We start from the raw sequence: 24072 nt of genomic DNA, 5'->3' as shown, positions 1-24072 counted from the left end.
CTGATAGCCGTTGCTTGTGGGAACTCGCCTCCCTCTGATAGCCGCTGCTTGCAGGAACTCGCCGCCCTCTGATAGCTGTTGCTTACGGGAACTCGCCGCCCTCTGATAGCTGTTGCTTACGGGAACTCGCCGCCCTCTGATAGCTGTTGCTTGTGGGAACTCGCCGCCCTCTGATAGCTGTTGCTTACGGGAACTCGCCGCCCTCTGATAGCTGTTGCTTGTGGGAACTCGCCGCCCTCTGATAGCTGTTGCTTGTGGGAACTCGCCTCCCTCTGATAGCCGCTGCTTGCAGGAACTCGCCTCCCTCTGATAGCCGCTGTTTGCGGGAACTCGCCACCCTCTGATAGCTGCTGCTTGCAGGAACTCGCCGTCCTCTGATAGCTGTTGCTTGCGGGAACTCGCCACCCTCTGATAGCTGTTGCTTGCGGGAACTCGCCGCCCTCTGATAGCTGCTGCTAACAGGAACTCGCCGCCCTCTCATAGCTGTTGCTCGCAGGAACTCGCCGCCCTCTAATAGCTGTTGCTTGCGGGAACTCGCCCCCCTGTAGTAGCTGCTGTTTACGGGAACTTGCCACCCTCTGATTGCTGTTGCTTGCAGGAACTTGCAGCCCTCTGATAGCTGTTACTTGCATCTTTTTCTCCCCATTCCTTTAAACGAATATTTGAATATACATATACTCACCATTAAAGACAAGATTGTATACTGCGAGTGGCATGAAGCCTGCAGACTTGTGTGGAAGTTCTCAGTGTCACTGTTGCCTCATACTGTAACTCTGGGGTTTGGGGTTTAAATCCCTCCTCTGTGTGTTTGGTGTTTTCATGCTTTTGCACAGGATTCCTTCTGCAGCCCAAAGACGTGCAGTGAGGATATCTGCCCATGGTGTGTGAGTGTGTTTGTGTGTGCGATGTGAAGGCCGGATAGCCAGGGTGTTTCTCAATACCAAGAATGCAGAGATCGTACTTGTGGTCTTGGCAAGACAGTCAAGAACAACCTTTGTGGCGCCATGAATCATGGGATTTAAAATTTCTTTTTGCCAATGATGCAGCCTGTGTATCCTTCATATTTGGGGGCGAGGCAAGAACGACACCTGGGGATTTTTGCCATCTTCTGTGCTTCTATACTTGAGTATTGCACCTGGTCTTTGGCAATGGAAGCTGACATAAAACCGGGTACAGGAGACCACGAGGACGGCCACGTACGCATAGTGAGAAACACCCCCAGCCTAGAGTGTACAGTCTTTGATGGGTGTCAGGCCCCCTCATTAGACTGTGATGGATAAAAGATGGACTAATTGATAGTTTGGTCACAGAAATCTGTGGTCTAGATGCCATTTTGTGATTAGGCCTCATCTGGAGTCGCTGTAAACATCCACAGTGACAAAATGACAGCTCTGTGTGAGGCACCGAGACGGCCTTCTCAGGGCAGGATTTGCGACCTTCAGACTCCCTCTCAGATACACTAATCCAGCTGTGGGGAAGGGGGAAGTAAATCCCGTATTAACCAGAAATTAAAGAGTGTGAAGAGATCAGCCAAGAAAAGCCACATATCATGAACCCTCAGCCTGTTTTCTCTTATAATTTCTTTTTGGATCAGAATGTAAGTCTACAGATATTTCAGAGTATTTGAAGGATAAACTCCCGCGATTCTGTAACACACTTACAGTTGCTTCCAGCTGAATAATCTTTATTATTGCTCTTTACTGGGGGAGTTTACTTTGTAATATCAAGTTTAGTATTATTCAGGATTTGACAGCATCTGAAGTACGTCAGTGTTAAATAAGAGGTCTTACAATGGGAGAACAGACTCTTTTGTTTAATCGCAGAACAACCTAACCCACAGCCTAATATGAGAAATCGCTTGTCAAAAAGTAGACTGTAGAAAAACTGACATTACAGATATCTGCAGGACACCCGGGAAAAAGGTGTAGAAAAAGGCCTGTATGTCACGCTGTGGAATGCAGCTCTGGCTTTTATTCACCGAGGATTTCGCGAATTCAGTTTTAACTAGTTAAATGCCAATTTATGATGTCAGGAATTTAGTTTTCGTTAGTCAAAATGACTACTGTTGATATCAGAAATAAAATTTTTAACTAGTTGAAAATCCATTGTCTGGTATCAGGAATTCATTTGTAGCTAATTATTTTAATTATAATGTTACAGTTGAATTCCTGATATCTGAAATTTCAATTTTAACTAGTTAGAATTGGATTATAACTAGTTACAATTGAATTCCTGATATCAGAAATTGGTATTTTAATTAGTTAAATTGAATTGAAATGAATGAGACAAAACGTTTTGATTCTCACTAGCTAAAATAGTTTCCAGTATTAAAATTTAACGTTATAACTAATTAAATAAAATTTCTGATACCAAGAATTTGCATTATAACTAGTTAGAATTCACTTTGTGATAGAAATGACAATGATATAAATGATAAAAATGATATGCCACACATATACTTACCTCTTCCACATGTATACTCACCGCTTCCACACGTATACTCACCGCTTCCACATGTATACTTACCTCTTCCACACGTATACTCACCGCTTCCACACGTATACTCACCGCTTCCACACGTATACTCACCGCTTCCACATGTATACTTACCTCTTCCACACGTATACTCACCGCTTCCACACATATACTTACCACTTCCACACGTATACTCACCGCTTCCACACTTATACTTACCTCTTCCACACGTATACTCACCGCTTCCACACGTATACTCACCTCTCCCACACATATACTTACCGCTTCTACACGTATACTCGCCGCTTCCACACGTATACTCACCGCTTACACACGTATACTCACCGCTTCCACACATATACTCACCGCTTCCACACGTATACTCACCGCTTCCACACATATACTTACCTCTTCCACACGTATACTCACCGCTTCCACACGTATACTCACCGCTTCCACATGTATACTCACCTCTCCCACATGTATACTTACCGCTTCTACACGTATAGTCACCGCTTCCACACGTATACTCACCACTTCCACACGTATACTCACCGCTTCCACACATATACTTACCTCTTCCACACGTATACTCACCGCTTCCACACGTATACTCACCGCTTCCACGCGTATACTTACCTCTTCCACACGTATACTCACCGCTTCCACACGTATACTCACCGCTTCCACACGTATACTCACCGCTTCCACACGTATACTCACCGCTTCCACGCGTATACTTACCTCTTCCACACGTATACTCACCGCTTCCACACATATACTCACCGCTTCCACACGTATACTCACCGCTTCCACACGTATACTTACCTCTTCCACATGTATACTCACCGCTTCCACACGTATACTCACCTCTCCCACACGTATACTTACCGCTTCCACACGTATACTCACCGCTTCCACACGTATACTCACCGCTTCCACACGTATACTTACCGCTTCCACACGTATACTCACCACTTCCACACATATACTTACCACTTCCACACGTATACTCACCGCTTCCACACGTATACTCACCTCTTCCACACGTATACTCACCGCTTCCACACGTATACTCACTGCTTCCACACGTATACTTACCTCTTCCACACGTATACTCACTGTTTCCACACGTATACTTACCGCTTCCACACGTATACTCACCGCTTCCACACGTATACTTACCACTTCCACACGTATACTCACCGCTTCCACACGTATACTCACCTCTTCCACACGTATACTCACCGCTTCCACACGTATACTCACCGCTTCCACACATATACTCACCTCTTCCACACGTATACTCACCGCTTCCACACGTATACTCACCGCTTCCACACGTATACTCACCGCTTCCACACGTATACTCACCGCTTCCGCACGTATACTCACCGCTTCCACACGTATACTCACCTCTCCCACATGTATACTCACCTCTCCCACACGTATACTCACCTCTCCCACACGTATACTCACCGCTTCCACACGTATACTCACCGCTTCCACACGTATACTTACCTCTTCCACACGTATACTCACCGCTTCCACACATATACTCACCGCTTCCACACGTATACTCACCTCTTCCACACGTATACTTACCTCTTCCACACGTATACTCACCGCTTCCACACGTATACTCACCGCTTCCACATGTATACTCACCTCTCCCACATGTATACTTACCGCTTCTACACGTATACTCGCCGCTTCCACACATATACTCACCTCTTCCACACGTATACTTACCTCTTCCACACGTATACTCACCGCTTCCACACGTATACTCACCGCTTCCACACATATACTTACCGCTTCTACACGTATACTCGCCGCTTCCACACATATACTCACCTCTTCCACACGTATACTTACCTCTTCCACACGTATACTCACCGCTTCCACACGTATACTCACCGCTTCCACACATATACTCACCGCTTCCACACATATACTTACCTCTTCCACACATATACTCACCGCTTCCACACGTATACTCACCTCTTCCACACGTATACTCACCTCTTCCACACGTATACTCATTGCTTCCACACATATACTTACCACTTCCACACGTATACTCACCTCTTCCACACGTATACTCATTGCTTCCACACATATACTTACCACTTCCACACGTATACTCACCGCTTCCATCATTAGGAAAATAAGTAGCAGTTACTGTAAGGTGCCACATTGTATCAGAAAATCACAACGCAGGCCGCAGCTACACTGCCTAACATCCTGCTGCCTTGTTCATTTCCTGCTTATAATTCCTCGGTTTTGTCTTTCGCACTGGATGTGATACAGTGTGGGCTGTCTAAGGGCTTTTGGGAAGACGAGTGTGTGGGCGGGCCGGCCGGCTCTCAGCACGTCTTGTCCTGTTACCCCTGCAGGCGACGAGGGCAGCGGTTTCGGGCGCAGCGGCAGCGGGCTGCACAGAGGCATGCGTGACGGAGCTGCAGCTGGTCAGCACCAGGCCCCTGTGGCGGATGACGACGGGGAGCGCGGAGCAAGCAGCGGGAAACACCAGCACCGCCTGCACACTCAGCCCCCTCCCTGGCTCTGGCCGCTGGCTTCGCCCTCACGGCTCTGGCCCTGCAGAGGCAGTGGAGATAATGGCAGTTGGACTGCTGCCTCGGACAGCAGGGATTTGCTGTTACGCTCCCCAACAACCAGGATGACAACCCTGGAGATCAGTTAGAAGAATTGGTACAGGAGGGTTCAGACCTGCTTCTTGCTTTTCCTTGTTTTTTCCTCCCCAAAGAGCATTGGAGCTCCACGGACGTCCTCTGACAGGCCACCTTCCATGACTGCGCAGAGATGCTCTCCGGGACAGCGTAGCGTTTCAAAACGTTTTTGTGAGAATTAAATAGGTAAATTCTTTTCTTTCTGCACCAGAGGAGATACCAGAGGTCTTACGGAGAAGCACGGGGCGCCCAGCACCCCCCAGCGCACTCCGAACCTAACACAGAAACGTGAGGGGGAAAAAAATCATACGCAACACTGTGAGAATGAACAGGGACGTCATCAGGTAAAACCTGCAGTGATATGAGCTCAATACTAGTCCTTTTAAATCCTTTAAGTTAAAACCAGACAAAAGATCATTTAAAGAGCTGAACAAGATACAAAAGTACATGCCTGTTTCTGCAAAAAAAAATATATTTAGAATTCAAAGCAGGCGAGCATTCTGATTATGTATTTTTCTAAATTTGCACAGATTTGATGAAGTACATAGATTCATATATTTTAGATGCTATGAAAGATTACACATCTTTTAGTAAATGGGAGCTCATATCTGATCAGGTCTTTACTAATGACTACTTTGTGCTCCTTTAAATGCAGACGCTGATTGGTTTTCTACCTTAAAAAAATATGATTTGTGATGTTCTCGTTCCCTGAGCAGTAAAGAGCACCATCAGAGTAAAGCATGGTAAAAAGGCAGGTCCATCATGAGGCTGCTTTTTGGTCTGGATGTATTATGAATCGAGGCAGAGGAAGTGTGATCTCCCATAATGCACCTGGCTGAAGCGTTTTACAATAAATGCTGCGGGGTGTTTAAACTCTTCTGCTAATGTCATCGTGAAGGAAGCATGCTGATTCTGTCCTCCTCCCTGCTCTATCCTCTTCCTGCCGACATGAACATGCCCAAAGCAGTGGTCCACATGGCAAACACAATGGCCGTTTAATATGTGTATTTTTTTAAAGAGGAAATATCCGTGCTGAGAATCTGAAGAGGCCTCAGTCTGTCACTGAACAGGAGCAGAAAATGTGTTTCTCCCTTTCGGTCTGGTATTTTATCATCTATTTTTATAATCACAGATTTTAACTTATATCTATTAGCTCAGGGTTGACATGTCTGTAAACATGCAAGGTGTATTGTCAACCTTTTCGTTTGGTCATTGCCATTTTTGTGTTTGTCTGGATTAGTTTTGTTTGGTTTGTTGATCATCTGCTAAACTGGCCTTCATGCCGAGGCTCACCAGCTTTTCCAGACGTGTTGAAGGCTTTGCTCACCCTTCCTGGCCCTGACTGCAGGCGGGCAGTAATGCTACTGAATGGGGGGCCGTTTCTATCTCTGTCTCTGTGCATGACCACAAGAACTTTACAAAAAACAAAACTTGCCTTTTTTTTGTGGACTACGTTATAAGAAGTTTCTATTAAAAAAAATAAAGTTAAGCTCTTTATGTAAGATCAATTTTTTAGGAAGACACGTTATTTAGAATGGAATTGAAATGGTACGAAGGGGAAAAAGAAAATAATTTTAATAAAATGAACTATATATGAAATGTATGAAGTACCACAACAAGTGATGATTTCATGGTATTTTTGCAGTATTAATTATTCATTCTCCATTGTGTTTAAGTTTAATGTATGAAGCTTTTATAAATGCGATTTTGTCGCCAAAACTAATTAAGAAATAGATATTTCTTTTAAGTCTTTTAAATTTTTAAATATATCTTTGAACTGAGAACATGTGTACTGGTAAGTGCTTACTGTCTCTATGGAAACAGCATCTCTTGAAGATAAGGATGTTTTTGTCAGGAGGAGGTTAACAAGATTAGATTTTTTATCAGGTTTGTTACAGCTGCTTTTCTGGGTCAAATTACCAAATTATTGCCGAAAACATGACGACAATTCCAAGACGTATGAAAGAGACACTGCAGCAGATCCTGCTGAGGGCAGTGGTGTGCTGGGAAAGTCAAAAATTACACAGAAATGCAGGATTGGTGGCTGTAGATCCCCTCCTTCTTAAGCTCCCCCCACCAACTCACATTGTCCTTCCAAGGAGGAAAGAGGGGGCCCTTAGTCGGCCCTTAGTCGGCCCTTAGTCGCTTTTGAAAATGAGAAAATTCCTGTTGCAGCGCAGATTGGCTTCAGTGAGTGACCAGCCATGGGTTCCTTGACTATAGAATGTCGTGAATTACTGAAGAAGGCTTTTTCTTTAATCTTATTCCTCCATTGAAAGCCAGTCGGGAAACTGAAATATCAAGTGACTGCATTCTTCATACAGACACACGTAAAGCACCTGACATTATCACGCACCCTCCTATCTATATGTCTCTATGGCTAAAGCCCCCCCAAAAAAAAAGGTTCATCGTATGTGTTGTACAAGCTTGCTTTGTAACTCATTTCAGCCCCCCCCCCCCCCCCCCCCATTGTCTGAATGTAAGACATATTATAAGTCATACAGAGGAATATTACATGTTTAATCATAAGAGATTTTATTCAAGTCCACTTGCATTGCGACAGTGGGTGTGATGCTGCCTCTTTAAACAGCTTTCTATAGAAAATTTTAATGTAACGATGACTTGAGATGCCTTTACCTTTTACTTTCTATCACTGCACTTTGTTTTAGATTGCTAACTTTTTGTCTTGTAAAAAAAGAAAAAAAATGTAATTTTTATGTATGTCAGCAAAAAACAGCCATGCAAAGCCATTCCAGTAACTTTGTTGAAATTAGATGATGAGATCCATTTGACCATATATTACTGGAAAAAAAATCTATTAAATCTATAGTATCACTATCTGGAGATTTAAAATATACCTAAAAATGCCAGTTGTGGTTTTAAATAAGAGTACGAGTGGCACCAAACGAATCTGCCTTACAGTTTTTTAAAAATGATTTACATGGTTTGCTTTCGGGTTTTCTTACTCTTGTATACAGAAAAAAATAAGAACGTGTGCAAATAAACATTTATTAAAAATAACCAAACTGTTTCCAGCAACTTACATCCTTTACCAAAAGAAAACTCAGGCATTTCCAACTCGCACCCGACTGTCAATCACCACTGATTTTCATCACCATTTTTGAACCCACTTGAATATAAGATGAACTGACATTTAGTTCAAACTAAATATGTAGCTAATCAGTCATACATATTTACCCTTGAGTAACTACTGCAAAGAACTCATTAAATGCCCGCTTAATTGCTTTGTACTTAATAGTCTTGTACTTAAAATTGACTACAATTTGAAGTTACAATCTCACTACACGAGTGTTCGACCCAAGATTAGTTCTTATTGTTTTATTAATTAAATGGCATCTCCTGTTTATGGTGTCGGGTGAAATACCTGTAATCGACTGACACATAAGACAAAAGCTACGGATAATGCTACAGTGCAGTTTCGTCAGAAATATCAGCGTAATTTTCATCTTGGTAGCTACGCCATTCGCCTGCACAGTCTAAACACATTATGCCTCCTCGGTGTACTTGGGGTTGGAGAACTCGGCTTTCATCAGCGGCTCGCGGTCCTGGCTCCTCCTGCGGTGGAGGTAAACCCCCAGCAGGAGGAGCAGCAGAGCGAGACCCAGAAACATGCCACCGAACATGGAGCCCAGAACCACAGCTGAGGGGCTGCTGGGCTTGTCTGTGGGACAGAGAGGAGGACATCCAGTCAGACCAGTGCATGCTTATGCTCTACAGTCTCTTTCTTCAATAAGGGATCTTTAACATTCTATTCCAATTCTTACAAGCAAAGGGTCTGTATGGGAATAGAGAAGCATTTCATTCATTATAAAGGATCATGTTTTCGACAAACCATAACAGAGGAGTTAAACAGAAGAATTACAGCTATAACAATTCAGTCAGGAATTAATCTAAAGGACCGACTTCATGTGGGGGGTTTTAAATGAGGAAGCTGAACTAGTTTAGCAGACCTGCGAAGTCTACAGCGTAGGAATATCCGAGCTGCTCAGACGGGAGGAAGACAGCCTCGTTGGTGACAGGCGGAAAGAAAGGAACCATGTTATATTCTTTGTTATGACCGATAGGGGCCATTTCCACCGGGAGGCTGGAGTCGGAGGGGACAGAACGCTTCATCCACTCGTTGAAGATGGCATCAGTGAAGGTGTGCAGCACCTAGACACACAGGCCAGACGTGCATGACGGTCAAGCTTTTCATGCTTCACCATTAAAATTAAGGATTCTGTGCGATATGGAGTTCTGGACCATTCGACGTAAGAGATTCATACTTTATTAAAAGAAACCACTGCAAAGTAAAACAGGCACTTTTGATGGCTGACCATGTGGATTCCTCATACCAAGAAGATGGGGTCGTTGGCTGCGGAGTGAGGCAGGGCGCTGGTCCCATTCAACAGCGAGTGAACGAGGTTGTGAAGGTTGGAGACCGTGGAATCCACCATAGCGTTAGGTTTGCCATAACCCTCCAGAGTATTCCTAAATGGAGCAGGAAAAATATTTCCTCCGATTCCTTTAGAATTTCCACACGCATAGTAAACCATGATATTATCTCTGCTTTCAGAACATTTTCAAGGCGCAGTATCGCATCTTGCCACTAGGTGGCAGCAGCAATTAACGCTAAACTCACAGCTATGCATTTAGATTTTGAATGTTGATGCATTTTGTTTGTTTTCTTCTAATGAAATTAAACTGTACACCTGAGATGAGGCACGTCACCTGAAGCTGGATGTGGAGTTAGTGAAGTAGGGGGGGCTGTCAAAGTTTTTCACGTTGAGGCAGCTCCGGACGTCGTCCATGCTAGGCAGGGTGACATTATTCCACGGCAAACCCCTCTGCAAGGAGCCCTCATTGGTCCCATTACAGAGGGTCACCCGCCGATTGTAGTCTTCCAAGCTACAAAGTAACATTAGTACTAATATCTTCCAAGTTTAAATACTCATAATTACAAATTTGAATGCATTGTTTTAGCATTGGGGTAAAGAGAATCGGCTTTTGTCCTGTTAGTGACACCCTAACATACCTGTTGCAAATGACTCCCCACTTGGAAAACCTGGACTGCGCATTGATGAGGGAGGGGTTGTCAGCACTGGTCCCCCCCAGCAGGGAATCAGTGCACACGTCACACTCGTTGCGCCCCGTCGCAAAGTTCCAGTACGGCAACGCAAAGTTCTCATTGGCCGTGAGTTTCTGTGAGGGGAATGCAGAACATATAACATTCCGTGCAGAATTTGGACATTGTAAATAAACCGAAATTAAAGAAACCTAACAATAATGACCACTGCAATCTCATCAAGGCTGTTGGCCTGCTGTGCACCCTATTCTGTCTGTGATAATGCATTATATACAGCACATAAATATACATCTAGCGATGCTCTCCATCAGCACCATACTCTCCATCAGGATCACCACGAGCGGCACAGCAAACCCCCGTAGCACAGCAGCACCTCGTACCGCTGAAATACCGGCATTGATTTCGTGTTCTTCACTAGCTCTCTGAATACACTGTCTAACTGCAGAAGTCACTGACATAAGCACTGCTACTTATTTACACCCTTTCCCCTGCTGTTACTATCCTTCTAGTAAAAACGTTCTATGAGGATCTGAAGCTTTCAACTGTGTTAACATTGTGCTTCGAGGGAATCTATGAACAGCAAAACACTGGCCTTCGCCCTGGGTCACTGATAGAAATCTGTAGCGTACCATCTTGGTTTACAGCAAACTCTGTCTATGACCGGGTCTCCTTCTCCAGTATAGCAGCCACAGGTCATATGGTACCTGTAGGTCTCATACCTGTAGGTCTCTCTCCAGAGACAGCAGATGGTATCTGTGCCAGGTGATAAACGCAGGCCCTTTGTGGGAAAAGTCGATGGCTTTAAACGGACGTCCCGGCCCTGCGGAGTCAAAGCAGGATGGAACATTTTCACCCAGTGATTATTATAGCATTTCCTCTAACTTTCCTGTGCTATCAAGAGTAAATGGAAATAGCATGGAAGCCAATGTTAAACCTCCTAAACCAGTGTTTCTCAGTTCAATCCTCATGGGCCCCCAGATATTCCGCATTTTTGCCCCCTCCCACCTCCCTACGAGACAGTGGCTAGGGGTCCACTGTTCTAAACATTATTATATCAAAGGTTGCTGTTCATCTAACCTAATAGACACTGTTTCCCCAAAGCTTGTTTCCTCCTCAATGTTCACCTAGAAGTGTGTCTCTGACGGAGTAGTAATGCTGCCACACAAAGTAGTCGTAGATGGAGACGTTGGTGAACTGCGGTTCCGTGCCGTTGGGCCCCAGGAGGCCCAGCCAGTGCTGGGTGGCGATCACGAAGTCCGGGTGTGTGGTGTTCTTGGCCAGGTCCAGCGCGTCCAAGAACTCCTGGCGCTCGGCGGGGCTCAGCGAGTGGATGTTCTTACGCACCACAGGGATCTTTGGCTGTTGGCAGTTGGGACCCGTCCAGCCGAACTTACACTCTCCACAGTTAGGACCCGCAAAGTTTCCTTTGGGGGGGGGGGGGGGGGGGGGGGGGGGGAGAGAGAGAGATAGGTGGAGGAGGTTTCCACTTATATCATTCAGCCCTTAAAATAACCTTGTCTCATTTTCAGCTTCTCTCACTTTCGTAACACCAGGTAATTAATCCGGAAAAGATTGTACACTTTCTGATAAACGCTACTTTCGCTGCTGAACAGTTACCCAATTTGTCCCCAATGGTTCCCACACAGTGAAAATCATTCATATTAACAGAGTTAATAGACCAGTGTCAAAACAAAACGTGAGACACCCTCATCCCTACTCACCAAAGCACATGCAGGTACGGTTGAAGAACTTAAGGGGCCACCATTCACGGTCGTCAACGTTTTTCAGGTTGTAGGGACCCCCCCCCACGGCTTGTTCACCACCCGCACGTTGCTGCACACTCCGCGACCCGACAGCACGCCGCACATGTCGGCCGGGTTGGACCCAAACGCGGGACAGCACTCTTTGGAGAGGATGCCCTCAACTGTGCTGCAGGCTCTGGGAAACTGGGCCCCAGTCCAGTCTGGCCTCCCCCAGAGACACAGCAGAAGCAGCACCACTGAGCTCTTCATCACCGCTGCTTCTTCCTCCAACCCAGAAAACGGCGTTCGCAGAGATTTCTGGGAATGACTCAGCTGATCGGTTCCTCCAATAAGGCGAAAGGGCTGATGTTACGTTACATGCAGCATCAGAGCATTTTCCTCAGGACATCTAGAGAGAGACGGACCAGCGCTTCTGTCTGAGGATCAGGCAACAAGGGCCCCAATTTATACGGGTCTCCCAGTGGTGGGAGGATTAGGCTGTGGGTCTTGTGATAATCAGCTGACAGAGTTACTCTGAACCATGTGCCTGGCTACAGCGAGGCTTGGCAGAAAAAAACGCAAAAATACACCTTCACCCAAATTCTGTGCAAAGCTGCATCAAGTTCCTCAGTCTCAATGAATTTAATCAAATTCCTTCAATTTACTCTTGAAACTATTCCAATTACAAACTACAAAAAAAAATGATAATGTCCGTCATTTTAAAAGCTAAATGCACTATTATTTTGTTCCCTGCTTTGCACTCATTGCTTGCAAGATCCGACCCAAACCCCCCAGCCAAGCGGTTACAGGAAATGGATGGATGAGAGGATGGATGGATGTTGCGTCATGTTAAAGCAAAACAAAGAGACGCTCGTCTGCAGTTTCACTGTAAATCCTGCTTTAGCACTATTATGTGCTATTCAGGTTAAGCACCTTGCACAAGAGAACAATAGCAGCCCTTAAGTAGAACCTGAGCAGACGAATTTCATGTCCTTCGCTCCCGTTGCTTTGTCGTAATATCAGTGCTGTATGCTTCTGTAATCACACTTTAACAATGATTTCCCATCTCCCAGCCTGCCTGCCACCCGCTGCTCACTGACAGGCATGTATTGGCGTATTGGCATTGATGGATTCAGGCTGTTAGACGTGGCCTTTGTGGCATGTGAATACTGTAAGCTTATTTCCATGACTACGACGGACATGTGATTGCACATGATCACTGATAAGCTGATATGATTTCCCAGTGCTTCAGGCACTAGCACTGATGTCCGGCATGTGGAGTTTGCGGATTTTGCCCATGTCACATTTCTTCTAGGTTCTCTGCCTTCTTCCAGTCCACAAATATGCAGTCAGGCTGCCCATAATTGCCCACAGTGAAAGAATAGACGCTTTCACACCGAAGTCCATGGTTCATTGCTATGGTGTGAACTGGGAACTTTTATAACTCCTGCCTACTTTTGTGTGTCGCTTTCATACTGCAAAACTGGAACTGAGACCTTTATGCCAAATAAGCTTTAGAGACACAAAAATGTCAAAGGCTAAACTTCACACTCAATTTCGTACAAAACTACACCATCACAGCAAAACAATGGAGAATAAATAATTTGCTTTGTTAGTTATTGGGGGGAATCAGTCACAATGGAAACGGAACACAGCCTTTTAGTTACATTTGATTTATATGAACCGCGACATGTTCGTGATTTTTATTAAATCAGGCCGACAGATTGATCTTTTGGTTCCTGGTAAGTACTGGCACTAGTGATCATATACGGAGACACAAGCAAAAAAAAATGTATTAATTGATGCATTCAGTGTAATTGGGCTACAAAAATAGTTCCATCTGCTCAATTTTTACTCTGCTACATGTTTTGACCAATCAGCAAGCTATCGCTGTAAGCGCCTTCCCAGTAGTTCGTGTTCGAAGGTAGAGTACTGAGTCTGGAGTCGGGTTCTGCAGCTGCCTCGGAGGAACTACAATCAGCCAGCATTCTGCAGTGTGAATGCAGCAAAAGTCCCTGGTTCCACAAAAAGTTTCTGCTTCCAGAAAGAAGTTCCTGTGTATGTGAAATCGGCCTATTGAGTATGATTGTGTTTATGGTTCCTGCGATAGACTGGCCCCCCAACCAGGACGTGCCACAGGCTTGTGCTCCCACTAACCCCCACAGAACTATCAAAAAAAACAGTTGGAAGGTGGATGGACCTGCTTGATTACAATGCAAACTTTTACTCTCTCCCAAAATGTACATGTGAGCTGGGTCTCCATTGGCTTTCATGAATAGGACAGACGTTTCTGTCCCAACGAATAGAATCTGCTGGAACACGGTAAGACTGTTCTCTCAGGAAGACGAGCGTAAGAAAACAATGTTGTGAAGTACATCTATGACCGAAGGCGATTTGCTATGGCGTCTGAAGGCCTGGGCCCCGAGGTGGGGGTGATCACTTATCACCGTGTGACTGATATGGTCACCAGTCTCACCACACTCATCGTTTAACAGCATAAGAACAGGACCTAATGAAGGGGGTTGTGAGACACAAAATATATGAATGTCTTCTCTCACTTACCGTGTCATTAACATCATACGAGTCAACATATCATTGCCTTTGTGGTAATAATACATTACAGCTTCATAACACATTATAACATACATACGTTTTGCAGCCTACAGTATATATAGATGGCAAATGGACATCATGTAACAAATTATGTTCAGTTTTTAGTTCTAACGTCATCTTGTTCTGAAATGCTTCTTGAATTCTTGTGTTTAAATCCTTCGGTTGTTTGCAGTAATTGGTTAGTGAACCGCTTGGCTCTGAGACGGATGAGCATTTAGACGACAGGTTGACGAACAAAAACAAAGTATCTTCACTAGTTCTGAAATAAAGAATACGTCATTTTTGTGTAAACATGTACAAAAAGTTAAGATCAACATGGAAATTGTAGTAAAATATATACTGGCAGAAAGAAGTTGTATGTTTTGTATTGTTTTTATAAAAATGGGCTTGAAATATTAGTACAAATAACACATTTAAATAACTTACTGATTGACTAGAATCAAAATGCTTAGCATAATTACTGTATATTCTCTACTTAACGATTCTCTTAATACTGTCAAAAAATATATGAAATCACAGGCAGAAAACACCAGCAGGCCTCCTTCAGGAATTAGGAGCATTACGAGCCATTCTCATGGTCTGCCAGAATTCCTAAAACATGCCCAGCAAAAGGGATTAAGGATCTTAGTGAATCGACCAAATAAGTTTATCATTGGTCAACGAATTGTGAAAGGAAAGGCTGTAACTGTAATAATCCTAGGCCTGTATTCTGTAATTGCAGAACTTACATATTGTACAAGAAACTGCATCATTAAGCACAACTTTTTCCTAAACAAAGTAAAAAGCCAGGCCTCTTTTTACCTATGACATCACCATGACATCACCATGACATCATGACACTGCTCCTTTCTGACCTAGATTATCATTCAAAGAAATTCAAATATTAATCACAATTATACTATGCAGTACAGATCTAGGCCATCATTGATCAAACAATTGATTGTATGGATGGATGGATGGATCTTACTTAACTTTTCATTCCATAATACTGTCCATACGTTATGCCACGATAGGCCTGTATGGAATTTTGGCTGGATTTTGATTTTCCAAAGCAACAGTATTCATTTACTGGGGCTGGGGGGGTGGAGTCCCATAATGCAGACTGCCAGTGAAATGTAAATGTCCCCACACTGCTTTTCAGCTTTGCTGTATTGCTGCATTCTTCTTATAATTTACATGGACCTCCTTGCTGCCTAGAGTTTCCGCCATTTTTTTCCGAGCTCAATTAATATTTTAAGAATCCATCCATCCATCCATCCATTTTCCAAACTGCTTATCCTACTGGATCGTGGGGGGTCCGGAGCCTATCCCGGAAGCAATGGGCACGAGGCAGGGAACAGCCCAGGATGGGGGGCCAGCCCATCGCAGGGCACACTCACACACCATTCACACACACATAGGCACACCTACGGGCAATTTAGCAACTCCAATTAGCCTCAGCATGTTTTTGGACTGTGGGGGGAAACCGGAGTACCTGGAGGAAACCCCACGACGACATGGGGAGAACATGCAAACTCCACACACATGTGACCCAGGCGGAGACTAGAACCCGGGTCCCAGAGGTGTGAGGCAACAGTGCTAACCACTGCACCACCATGCCACCCCTATTTTAAGAATTTACATTTAAATTACATTTTTGGCCAAAATGTGATATTGAGGTTAATTAAGAGTTTTTCTTATGCAGATTCACCACATCATCTAGCATTTCTGTCTCTCTCTCAGATATTTTGTGTTGAGAAATATATGTCTTCAGTACCCAATAATTTGTATAAAATGTGTTACATTGGACATTATTTAGTTCATAGCAAGTCATGAGTTCATTACTATCAGACTAACAAAAGAAAACAATAAATTGAACCTTCAAACCAGGACTCCAGGATTTCAGTTACTGTTCTATGCATGTTATATTTACATGGAACAAAGATAATGCACACGACACGGCAAACACAGGACGGACTGCGTTCCATGTTGCTGTGTACACCGGGCTTGTCTTTGGGTCGTTTTTTCCACAATTTATATAACAGGATCCAGAAATCAATCGGATTTTGACAATGGCCAGATGTTCGGTATAAAAGCATGTTCCTTATCCTTATCACTGCAGACCACTATTTCATCTGTAAATAATTAAACGGTGCTGTTAAATGAATTTTACTTGCAGAACTACAAAAACGTTCGGCTTTACCAATCGACTTCAGCCTTTTCGACAATGAGTGTGTTTTACGGCAGTCCCGACACGTGTCCCCGTGCAAGCCACCGCACTGCGTCACTCTGCCTTGCAAGATTTTTATTGGTTTGGAATATTTATAGGGCCAGGAACGGCCCATTGTGATTGGTCAAGAAAAAAGTCAATTCTGAGAATGATATCTAGGTTTTCCATAATTGTCATACCAAAGCTGAGCCGCTGCAACATGCAATAATAATAATAATAATAGTTTTATTAATTAGTGAAATTATGTATTTGAATGCTGTGATTGTGTTGTTTTTCTATTCGAATTTTTATTCCATGGCGAGCGGAAAAACGGTGACCGGAGTGTTCCGAAGTGATGCGGCAAGAGAACACAACGGACAGTACATAACAAAATTTCTGTTTCATGGTAGGTGCATATCAACCAAAATGTTTACCATACCTGGCATAACTAGCCAGTGACCTAACTAGTGCTATACAACGTATAACAATGAGTCAGTCCTTGTGTGGACAAAAAAAAAGAAAAAAAGAATGTATTGCTTAATTCAGTTTATTAGAAATGTACCATGTTGAACTGGACATCTCAAGAAAATCCACAGTACTATCATAGTACTACATATTTATCTACGATGAAAAAAATCTATATCAATTTATAATCCTGTATATGATATATAAGATTCTAAAACTGTCATTTGCCAAGAAGTAATCAGGTTATCCGCACCGCAATTAAATATTAAATTAGAAATGGCCCGTTTATTTCAGGTTACTTTAACAGAAAACCACGAGTATTACCAGAAGGACAGATTCCCTTAATTCACTTAACTCATATATTGATGTCACATTAATCGCGGTATTTTCAAATATCTAGAATCAGTGAGTCCTTTTAGGTAATCTTAATTAGTCTTATTAATCTGTTTCAACCTGAATGCATGTTGCAGTAAACAAATGCCTGTTATATCCAGAAAACGTTATATGTGAGCATATATTAAATTAAAATCTGTATCGGAGGTTTTACCTGTATAGATTAGATTACCAGAAAATAGTAAAACCTGCTCAGTTTAGTATGAAAGAAAAAAACACAGAACACTCTGATATTCATGCTGATGTGTTGAATGTAGTTTTTGGTGTGAGAGCGCGTGGCACAGTGACCTTCCCCAAATGCCACTGGATCCTTCCAGGGCTTCGAAGCTACCGCATTGCAGAGCGCTCGAGTAAAGTAGTAAAAACGCCAGTGTGAAATTCCTAAAGTGAAACACAAGGTGGCACTAAATAGCCGCATTGGGTTTTGTTAGTTTGAATTCGAAGTTGGGAGAATTATTTTGATTTATTATTATTTAGCTATTAAGGCATCGGAGAAAGCGATTAAAATGTTATGCATTGTGTAGAAATACTGATTAAGACTAAACACAACGGTGGATGGGTTGCATGGTGAAAAGCTTAATATTCTTGTCCCAAAATCTGCAGGCGACAATGCCCTTATGGTCTACAGGCTGGAGGATGTGAGCACAGCCGTGCAGAAAGAGGCCAGGCTGCTCCTCTTCCAGAACCTCGAGGGTCTGGACAGCCTGAGCTGCGCAGAATACATCTCCAGTGCCAAAATCTCCAGTGAGCACCGAAAAGCACCCAATCACCTGCAATCTGCCTTTACTTTTTACTGTCACCATTATCGCACCACTGGATTGCCTTTTGTAGGAAGTTAACACCGACACTGATTTTAATGTATTTGTTTTTATTTTGTACTAGAGTAACTACAGTACGAATCATCGAAATAAACCGATATGCAGCATCACAGAAGAGCTCAAACTGTATAACTAACAAGAACTATTAGGTAATAAGTCCGTACAGATAATTAAACGTTCAGTGTACAGTTTTATATATCTGTCCATCATCTACCCGTCACTACCTACCATTTGTTGTAAGTATGTTGTTACTAAACACCGTGGCTGCCAATTTAAGCCCCCACCTCCCTGTAATTATATTATGCAATTTTTCCTTCTCTCGCTTTGATTTCGCCGTAAGTGACTGAGCTGCGCCTGCATGTAAACCGGAGCGCCATTAATTTTTGGATGTCTAATTGCGGCGCGTGGCGCAATCCGTACCCCCCTTTGTGGCGAAAACAATGCCGCGCGAGCTTGTTAAGAGCGCGCAACGTGCGTCTCCGTGCACGTGCCATTGTCTGGCCAAATGGGAAGTGGGAGCGAAAGGGCGGCATGGCGGGGGGGAGGGAGGGGCCGCTCGGGAACACGCGGCCCTCCCCGGCTCCTCTTAATAGCATTTCAAAGGGTTTTGCGCATATGAAGGTGACGCCTAATTTGCGAAATGATCTGCCGGCTAGGGCGCTGAATGCCCCCCTCCCTTTCTTAATGGCTACCTGAATACTCTTTAAATTGCATTTTGTCTCCGTGCCACATTTCCGTGGGTGTAGCGTATTGTTAAGAAGAAAGACACGTATAAAATGTTTTTTGCTTAATTAACCATAAAGGGTGCTGATAAGTCCAGAACTTAAGAAGTGTACTAACTGGATGGTATCTTTAAAAGCCCTTTCGCTTAAATCTGCACATCACGGATGTTTGACCCTTTCGCTGAATACTGTACGTGCTTGCTGTTCCCAACCCAATCTAGCAATAACTGTCAAAGCCTCCGGGGCATGTTGGCCAACAAAGCTGATAAAATATTCACTGAGTGACATGGGCTTTGATTACCTCCTTTCCACAACGGAGGATTGACCTTAAAGTCACTTTGCAGGTGGACCAGGGAATGTTAACTGGCTATATTTATACAAATTTATATACATGAAGTATGTCCTTTAAAATACTGTGTGAAAGATATGAGTTAAATATTGTATAATAAATGTCAGTGCATGTAAAAATGACATTTTTACAAGAGCAGCTGTGTAAACTTTGTCAGAGACCGATACAGAGAGAGTGTGTGTGTGTGTTTTCCTGCAATGAGAACACCTGTATCACCGCTTTTGCAGTTACACTCAGTGCAGAGGAGCATAACCAGACCATTCCAACGACGGCTGCCCCCCCACGGCTGTGGCACATCGTATACGCCGATCGCGATACCTGCCAGGAGGGTGACGGCAGTGGTGGGGGGGATCTTCGCTTCCAGATCGTGCTCCTCAACCCGGATTCCGAGGGCAATCCGCTGGACCACTTCAGCGCCGAGCAAGCAGGTGAGTGGGCCCCCGTTAGCCCACTGCCGTCGGCCTCCCTGGTGTCTGCCATTCCGTCGCTCGAGGTCGTCCTTGACCGTTGATTCCTGCAGGCCTGCTGGGTTTCTACCTGGCCGTGGTGCTGGCGTACTTGGCAGCGGCCTGCATCTACGCCCGCCCACTGTGGCAGGCCTTGCTCCGCGGAGGTCCGATGCTCGCCGTGCTCAAGGTTCTGTCCCTGGCTGTGATGCTGCAGGCTGGCTCGGCGCTGTCCAATTACGTTCACCTGTCGAGGTGGGAAACTGGCAGGGGGTCAGGCCCAGTACAGGTTTACAGCTCCTTCTGTACTGTTAGCGGCCTCTTATATCACCATTTGTGCTGTGACTTTGTAACAAAGAATTCCTATATAAGTAATCATATAAAGCTTATTGAAATATAGTCCTTTAGGTCCAAAATCATACTTATTTCATGTCTAATTCACTTTCATTGTCACATGTGTTCTGATGAAATTCTTGTGTCACACTTGCAAGGGGGGTGAGGGGACAATAGGACCAGAATCGGTGCAATAAAGGACTAAACTGCAGCGTCATAACCTTGCTGACTGGGATAAAGTTAAATTTGGAATTAATTTTATGTACAGTTTGTACCAGCTCGTTTCCGTGTGTTTCCGTGGTTTGGCTCGCCCAGGGGTCCCTCGTCTGGGTACCTTAAGCAGCAGTAGGGTGCCTAGGTCTGATTCCAGGTGCTGCTAACAGGCCTCTCCTGTTATTCCTCAGATTTGCGGGGGATGGCTTGGGGATGCCGTGGATGGGCAGCCTGGCTGAAAGTAGGTGCCTCTTTGCTGGCTTCTATGACGCCGCCATCGCACTGCCGTCTCACCCCAACCCCTCACCCCCTCTCCCCACACCCTAGCCCCCTCTCCCCGCGCGCTCGCTCCCTCGCTCACACCTGTCTGTTGGCGACTGCAGTCTGCGACGCTGCATCCCAGGTGCAGATGCTGTCCATGCTGCTCAGTCTGTGCGCTGGCTGGACCCTGAGCAAGACCAGGAAGCCCCAGAAGCCTCTGCAGTGGGACGCCTCGCCCGCCTCCACTGCGCTCGCCCTGGGAGGGGGGGCTGTGCAGGTCGACCCACCGAAGCATCTCTGATACCCTGCTTTGGTTGGGGTCAAGATGCAGTTGATACTTGAAATGTACATTTTGTTAAGCAGTTAGTAAGTAAAATAATAGTAATAAGTACTCCTATATAAGCTGTGCTTTGCTGGTGGTGCGCCGGATTTTTTCGGATGATTTTTCCATTTTGCCTGCAGGGGGCGCTGTTGCTGTGGGAGCAGTTTGAGGATACGGACCATCACAGTTTCCACACACATCGCAGTGTGGCTGGCGTGCTCCTGCTGGCCCTGCGTGTCGGCCTGGCTCTGCTGCTCGCCTCCATCCTTTACCAGATGATCGCAGGCGAGCGCAGTACCATCAGGAGGGACTTCTACCTGGGCTTTGCGAAGGTGCAGGCTGACGTTCCCCCTAATGTCGCCCTTTCTGCTGAATCATTCATGCTGCTGTTTTATGATTATATTTATAGACAAATGCAGGCATAAGAATGAAACGTTTGTGGCAATTAAGCACTACAAAAAAATTTGCAGAAGACATTTTTTTTTTCTTTTACAAAACACTTGAAAAACTTCAAAGTATTTACTGGATGGTATGGAGCTGAGTTGGGGATCTCTGCTCATGTCCAGAAGGTTATGGGTTTGAATCCCGTGTCTGGCTGATTACTCATATTATCACTAAGGTCCTTAAATCATATGGGTCCACAGGCGCTGGATGCCAACTGACCCTGTGCTTTGATTGTGTCACTTTGGAAAAAATCATCTACTAAAGGAAACACAAAATCATTTCTCCGCCTGATAAATGGACCTATTTTTAAAGGACGCTGGTGAGATATCCCCAGTTAAAATCCTGAGTTTTGTTCAGATATCGCGCTACATTTATATGACTATGAAACTCCTGTTCTTAAATGCTTATTCTGCTGCATAATCGCATGTGAAGCCTGATTTCCGCTGCTGACGGTTTGTTCCGATCCGTACAGGGCTCTGTCCTGTGGTTCCTGTGTCACCCAGTCCTTGTGCTTCTCTCTGCAATTTTCAACGAGCATCAGAGAGAAAAGGTGAGAACGGCGAACCCATGGGCCGCCTGTCACGTGTTCCTGTCCGTCTACCCTTAACACACCATGTTCTTTATTCGTTTGTGAACCTCAGGTCGTGACCGTGGGCGTCATCCTCTGCCAGTCCATCTCGGTGGTCATTCTCTACCAGCTGTTCCTGTGTCGCAATTTTTACTGGGAGGTCTCGGCCCTGTCTTCCATCTCGCTACCGCTCACCATGTCCCGGGGGCTCCAGAGCTCTCATTAACCAGGTGGGGAGGGTAGGGCTGGCAGTGCAGGTGGGTGGACACTTCAGCCAGGGGCATCCAGGTTGGTCTTCGCTTATGCTGGGGGGGGGGAGAGGGGGGTCTATGGAAGCATCGCTTGTGGGGAAATACGGCATCAGCAGGGAGCCGCACTGCACTGGGATGGGGAGCAGACAGCCGTCGTCGGCTCCTTCATCGCTGAGAACTTGGCAGCCTGACTGCTGGACTCTTATCACTGCAGGACTGAAGCACTGGAGTTTGCGAGGGGGAAGCACCTGCGGGAATGCAGGCGGAAGTGGGGAATTTCACCCGAAACTGTAAAGATATTCTTCCGCTTTATGGAATTTGTTTAATGTAGCTGCATTACTCAAATGTAAAATGGAGAGTTTGTGTGGTGTGGATGTCCGTCCACGGTGTATGTGGATATTCAGCAGACAACACTGGTCGTTGCAAATTTCAGGCCTGGGGAAGAAGAAGTTTGAGGAAAAGCAGGCGAGGCTGGAGAGCGGCTGGATTTGTGTGTGTCTGTCTCTACACCGGCTGCCCGTGAATGATGCTTCCGAAAATACATCCGTGATAAACAGGACCTTGACTGGGTAAATCACAGAAAAGCGATGAGCGTATTATAACTTAATGAACCCGATTATTAGTTGGCATAGTAAGGGAGGGAAATGTTGCTCAGAGGACAATATGGGGGTGTTCTGTTACAGAATATCTTTCATGTAATAATGCTGCCCATGAAGAATTAATTAAAAGAGGTCATGCTTACGCAGTCATAAGAGGTATTGTTCAGATGAACGTTTGCCGGAATAGGTGCCCGTTAGTAATGGATACATGGATACCTTATTACCATGGCAAAAGAAGTATTGTAGTTAAACAAAAAAACCTGAGTCTACTACTTTACTGTGAAATATTTATGAAATTAAAACCAAAATATAAAACATTTTGTTCAGGTGTGTTGATTTTTTGTGTAAATGTTATGTTTATAGATATATTCATATTTGCACACATTACTGAATATCATTGTACATTGACTGGTAAAATCCGCCTTTCTTGATTATAATTATACAGTAGCAAACAACCTCCATTTGTCACATACTGCATTTTGATACCGGCTAGTACAAGCTGCCAATTTTTAATTAGTTCATCAGCCAATAGGAGTCACTCATGTTGAATGCAGTTGTAGATCTGCCTTTAGATTCTGCTCATGTAGGGTCATGACATTTGAAGGGATTTTGATCAGAACCTCTGCTGTGTTCTGACATATGGAAAGTAAAATTACTTATCGATTGATGGATTTTGGGGGGGTTATAAACTGGAAGTGGCTATAAAATAGTTGTACAAGACGCATCTATGAAATAACGGCACCCAATTTTGCTTACTTTTAATACTCTCTTAATAATTCTAACTATTTTAGTACTCGGGGGCTGTGAATGCAAGCTGTCAAAATTCGCACAGCATGGTCTCGCCACAGAAACTTAAGAGGAGCGTGGCAGATGTTGGTCTGGAACTGGCTATGGTGAGCTAATCGGGGGGTATGTAAGGTATGTGGGTATAATGGGCAGGGGGTGATGTACTGGGTGGTCTCTTGGTGTCCCGTGAAAACCGCGGCTGCATGTGGGCATGAAAGACACGGATGTCACTGGAAATAAAGCAGGAGGCCTTGTGTGTACAGAGCGAAAATGTGCGCTGCCAAGCACAGCCAAGGAAAATTCTC

General features: G+C 44.6%; 3 protein-coding genes across 4 annotated transcripts in view; 2 read left to right on the top strand and 1 right to left on the bottom strand.

Moving 5' to 3' along the window:
- Positions 1-7618, top strand: part of LOC125709706 (glypican-6-like) — a 184929-nt gene extending 177311 nt beyond the window's left edge. Inside the window, 3 exon segments of the mRNA XM_048978401.1 lie at positions 4875-4909; positions 4911-5018; positions 5020-7618. Coding sequence (XP_048834358.1) covers positions 4875-4909; positions 4911-5018; positions 5020-5097 — 221 coding nt within the window. The 3' untranslated portion in view covers positions 5098-7618.
- A 545-nt stretch (positions 7619-8163) lies between these two features.
- dct (dopachrome tautomerase) lies at positions 8164-12579 on the bottom strand. Its single transcript, XM_048978402.1, is given in 9 exon segments — positions 8164-8850; positions 9140-9341; positions 9524-9659; positions 9900-10076; positions 10204-10370; positions 10974-11074; positions 11379-11678; positions 11976-12057; positions 12060-12579. Coding segments are annotated over 9 exon segments (1548 nt in total). The 5' UTR covers positions 12267-12579; the 3' UTR covers positions 8164-8674.
- Positions 12580-16977: 4398 nt separating this feature from the next.
- LOC125710081 (integral membrane protein GPR180-like) lies at positions 16978-23298 on the top strand. 2 transcript variants are annotated; one of them, XM_048979287.1, is made up of 9 exons: positions 16978-17203; positions 18259-18399; positions 19772-19972; positions 20065-20245; positions 20728-20777; positions 20920-21074; positions 21260-21451; positions 22036-22113; positions 22205-23298. In XM_048979287.1, the coding sequence occupies exons 1-9, from the start codon at positions 17062-17064 to the stop codon at positions 22355-22357; spliced, it is 1293 nt and encodes a 430-aa protein (XP_048835244.1). In that variant the 5' UTR covers positions 16978-17061; the 3' UTR covers positions 22358-23298. The 2 variants fall into 2 exon arrangements, with proteins under 2 accessions (XP_048835244.1, XP_048835245.1); XM_048979288.1 differs by lacking the exons at positions 22036-22113; positions 22205-23298 and adding an exon at positions 21764-22021.
- The last annotated feature ends 774 nt before the right edge of the window (positions 23299-24072 follow it).

Source organism: Brienomyrus brachyistius, chromosome 16 (genome assembly GCF_023856365.1).
Source record: "Brienomyrus brachyistius isolate T26 chromosome 16, BBRACH_0.4, whole genome shotgun sequence".
In the NCBI taxonomy this organism is placed as follows: domain Eukaryota; kingdom Metazoa; phylum Chordata; class Actinopteri; order Osteoglossiformes; family Mormyridae; genus Brienomyrus; species Brienomyrus brachyistius.
The sequence above is the reverse complement of the archived record's forward strand: the minus strand, read 5'-3'. Positions and strand labels throughout refer to the sequence as shown.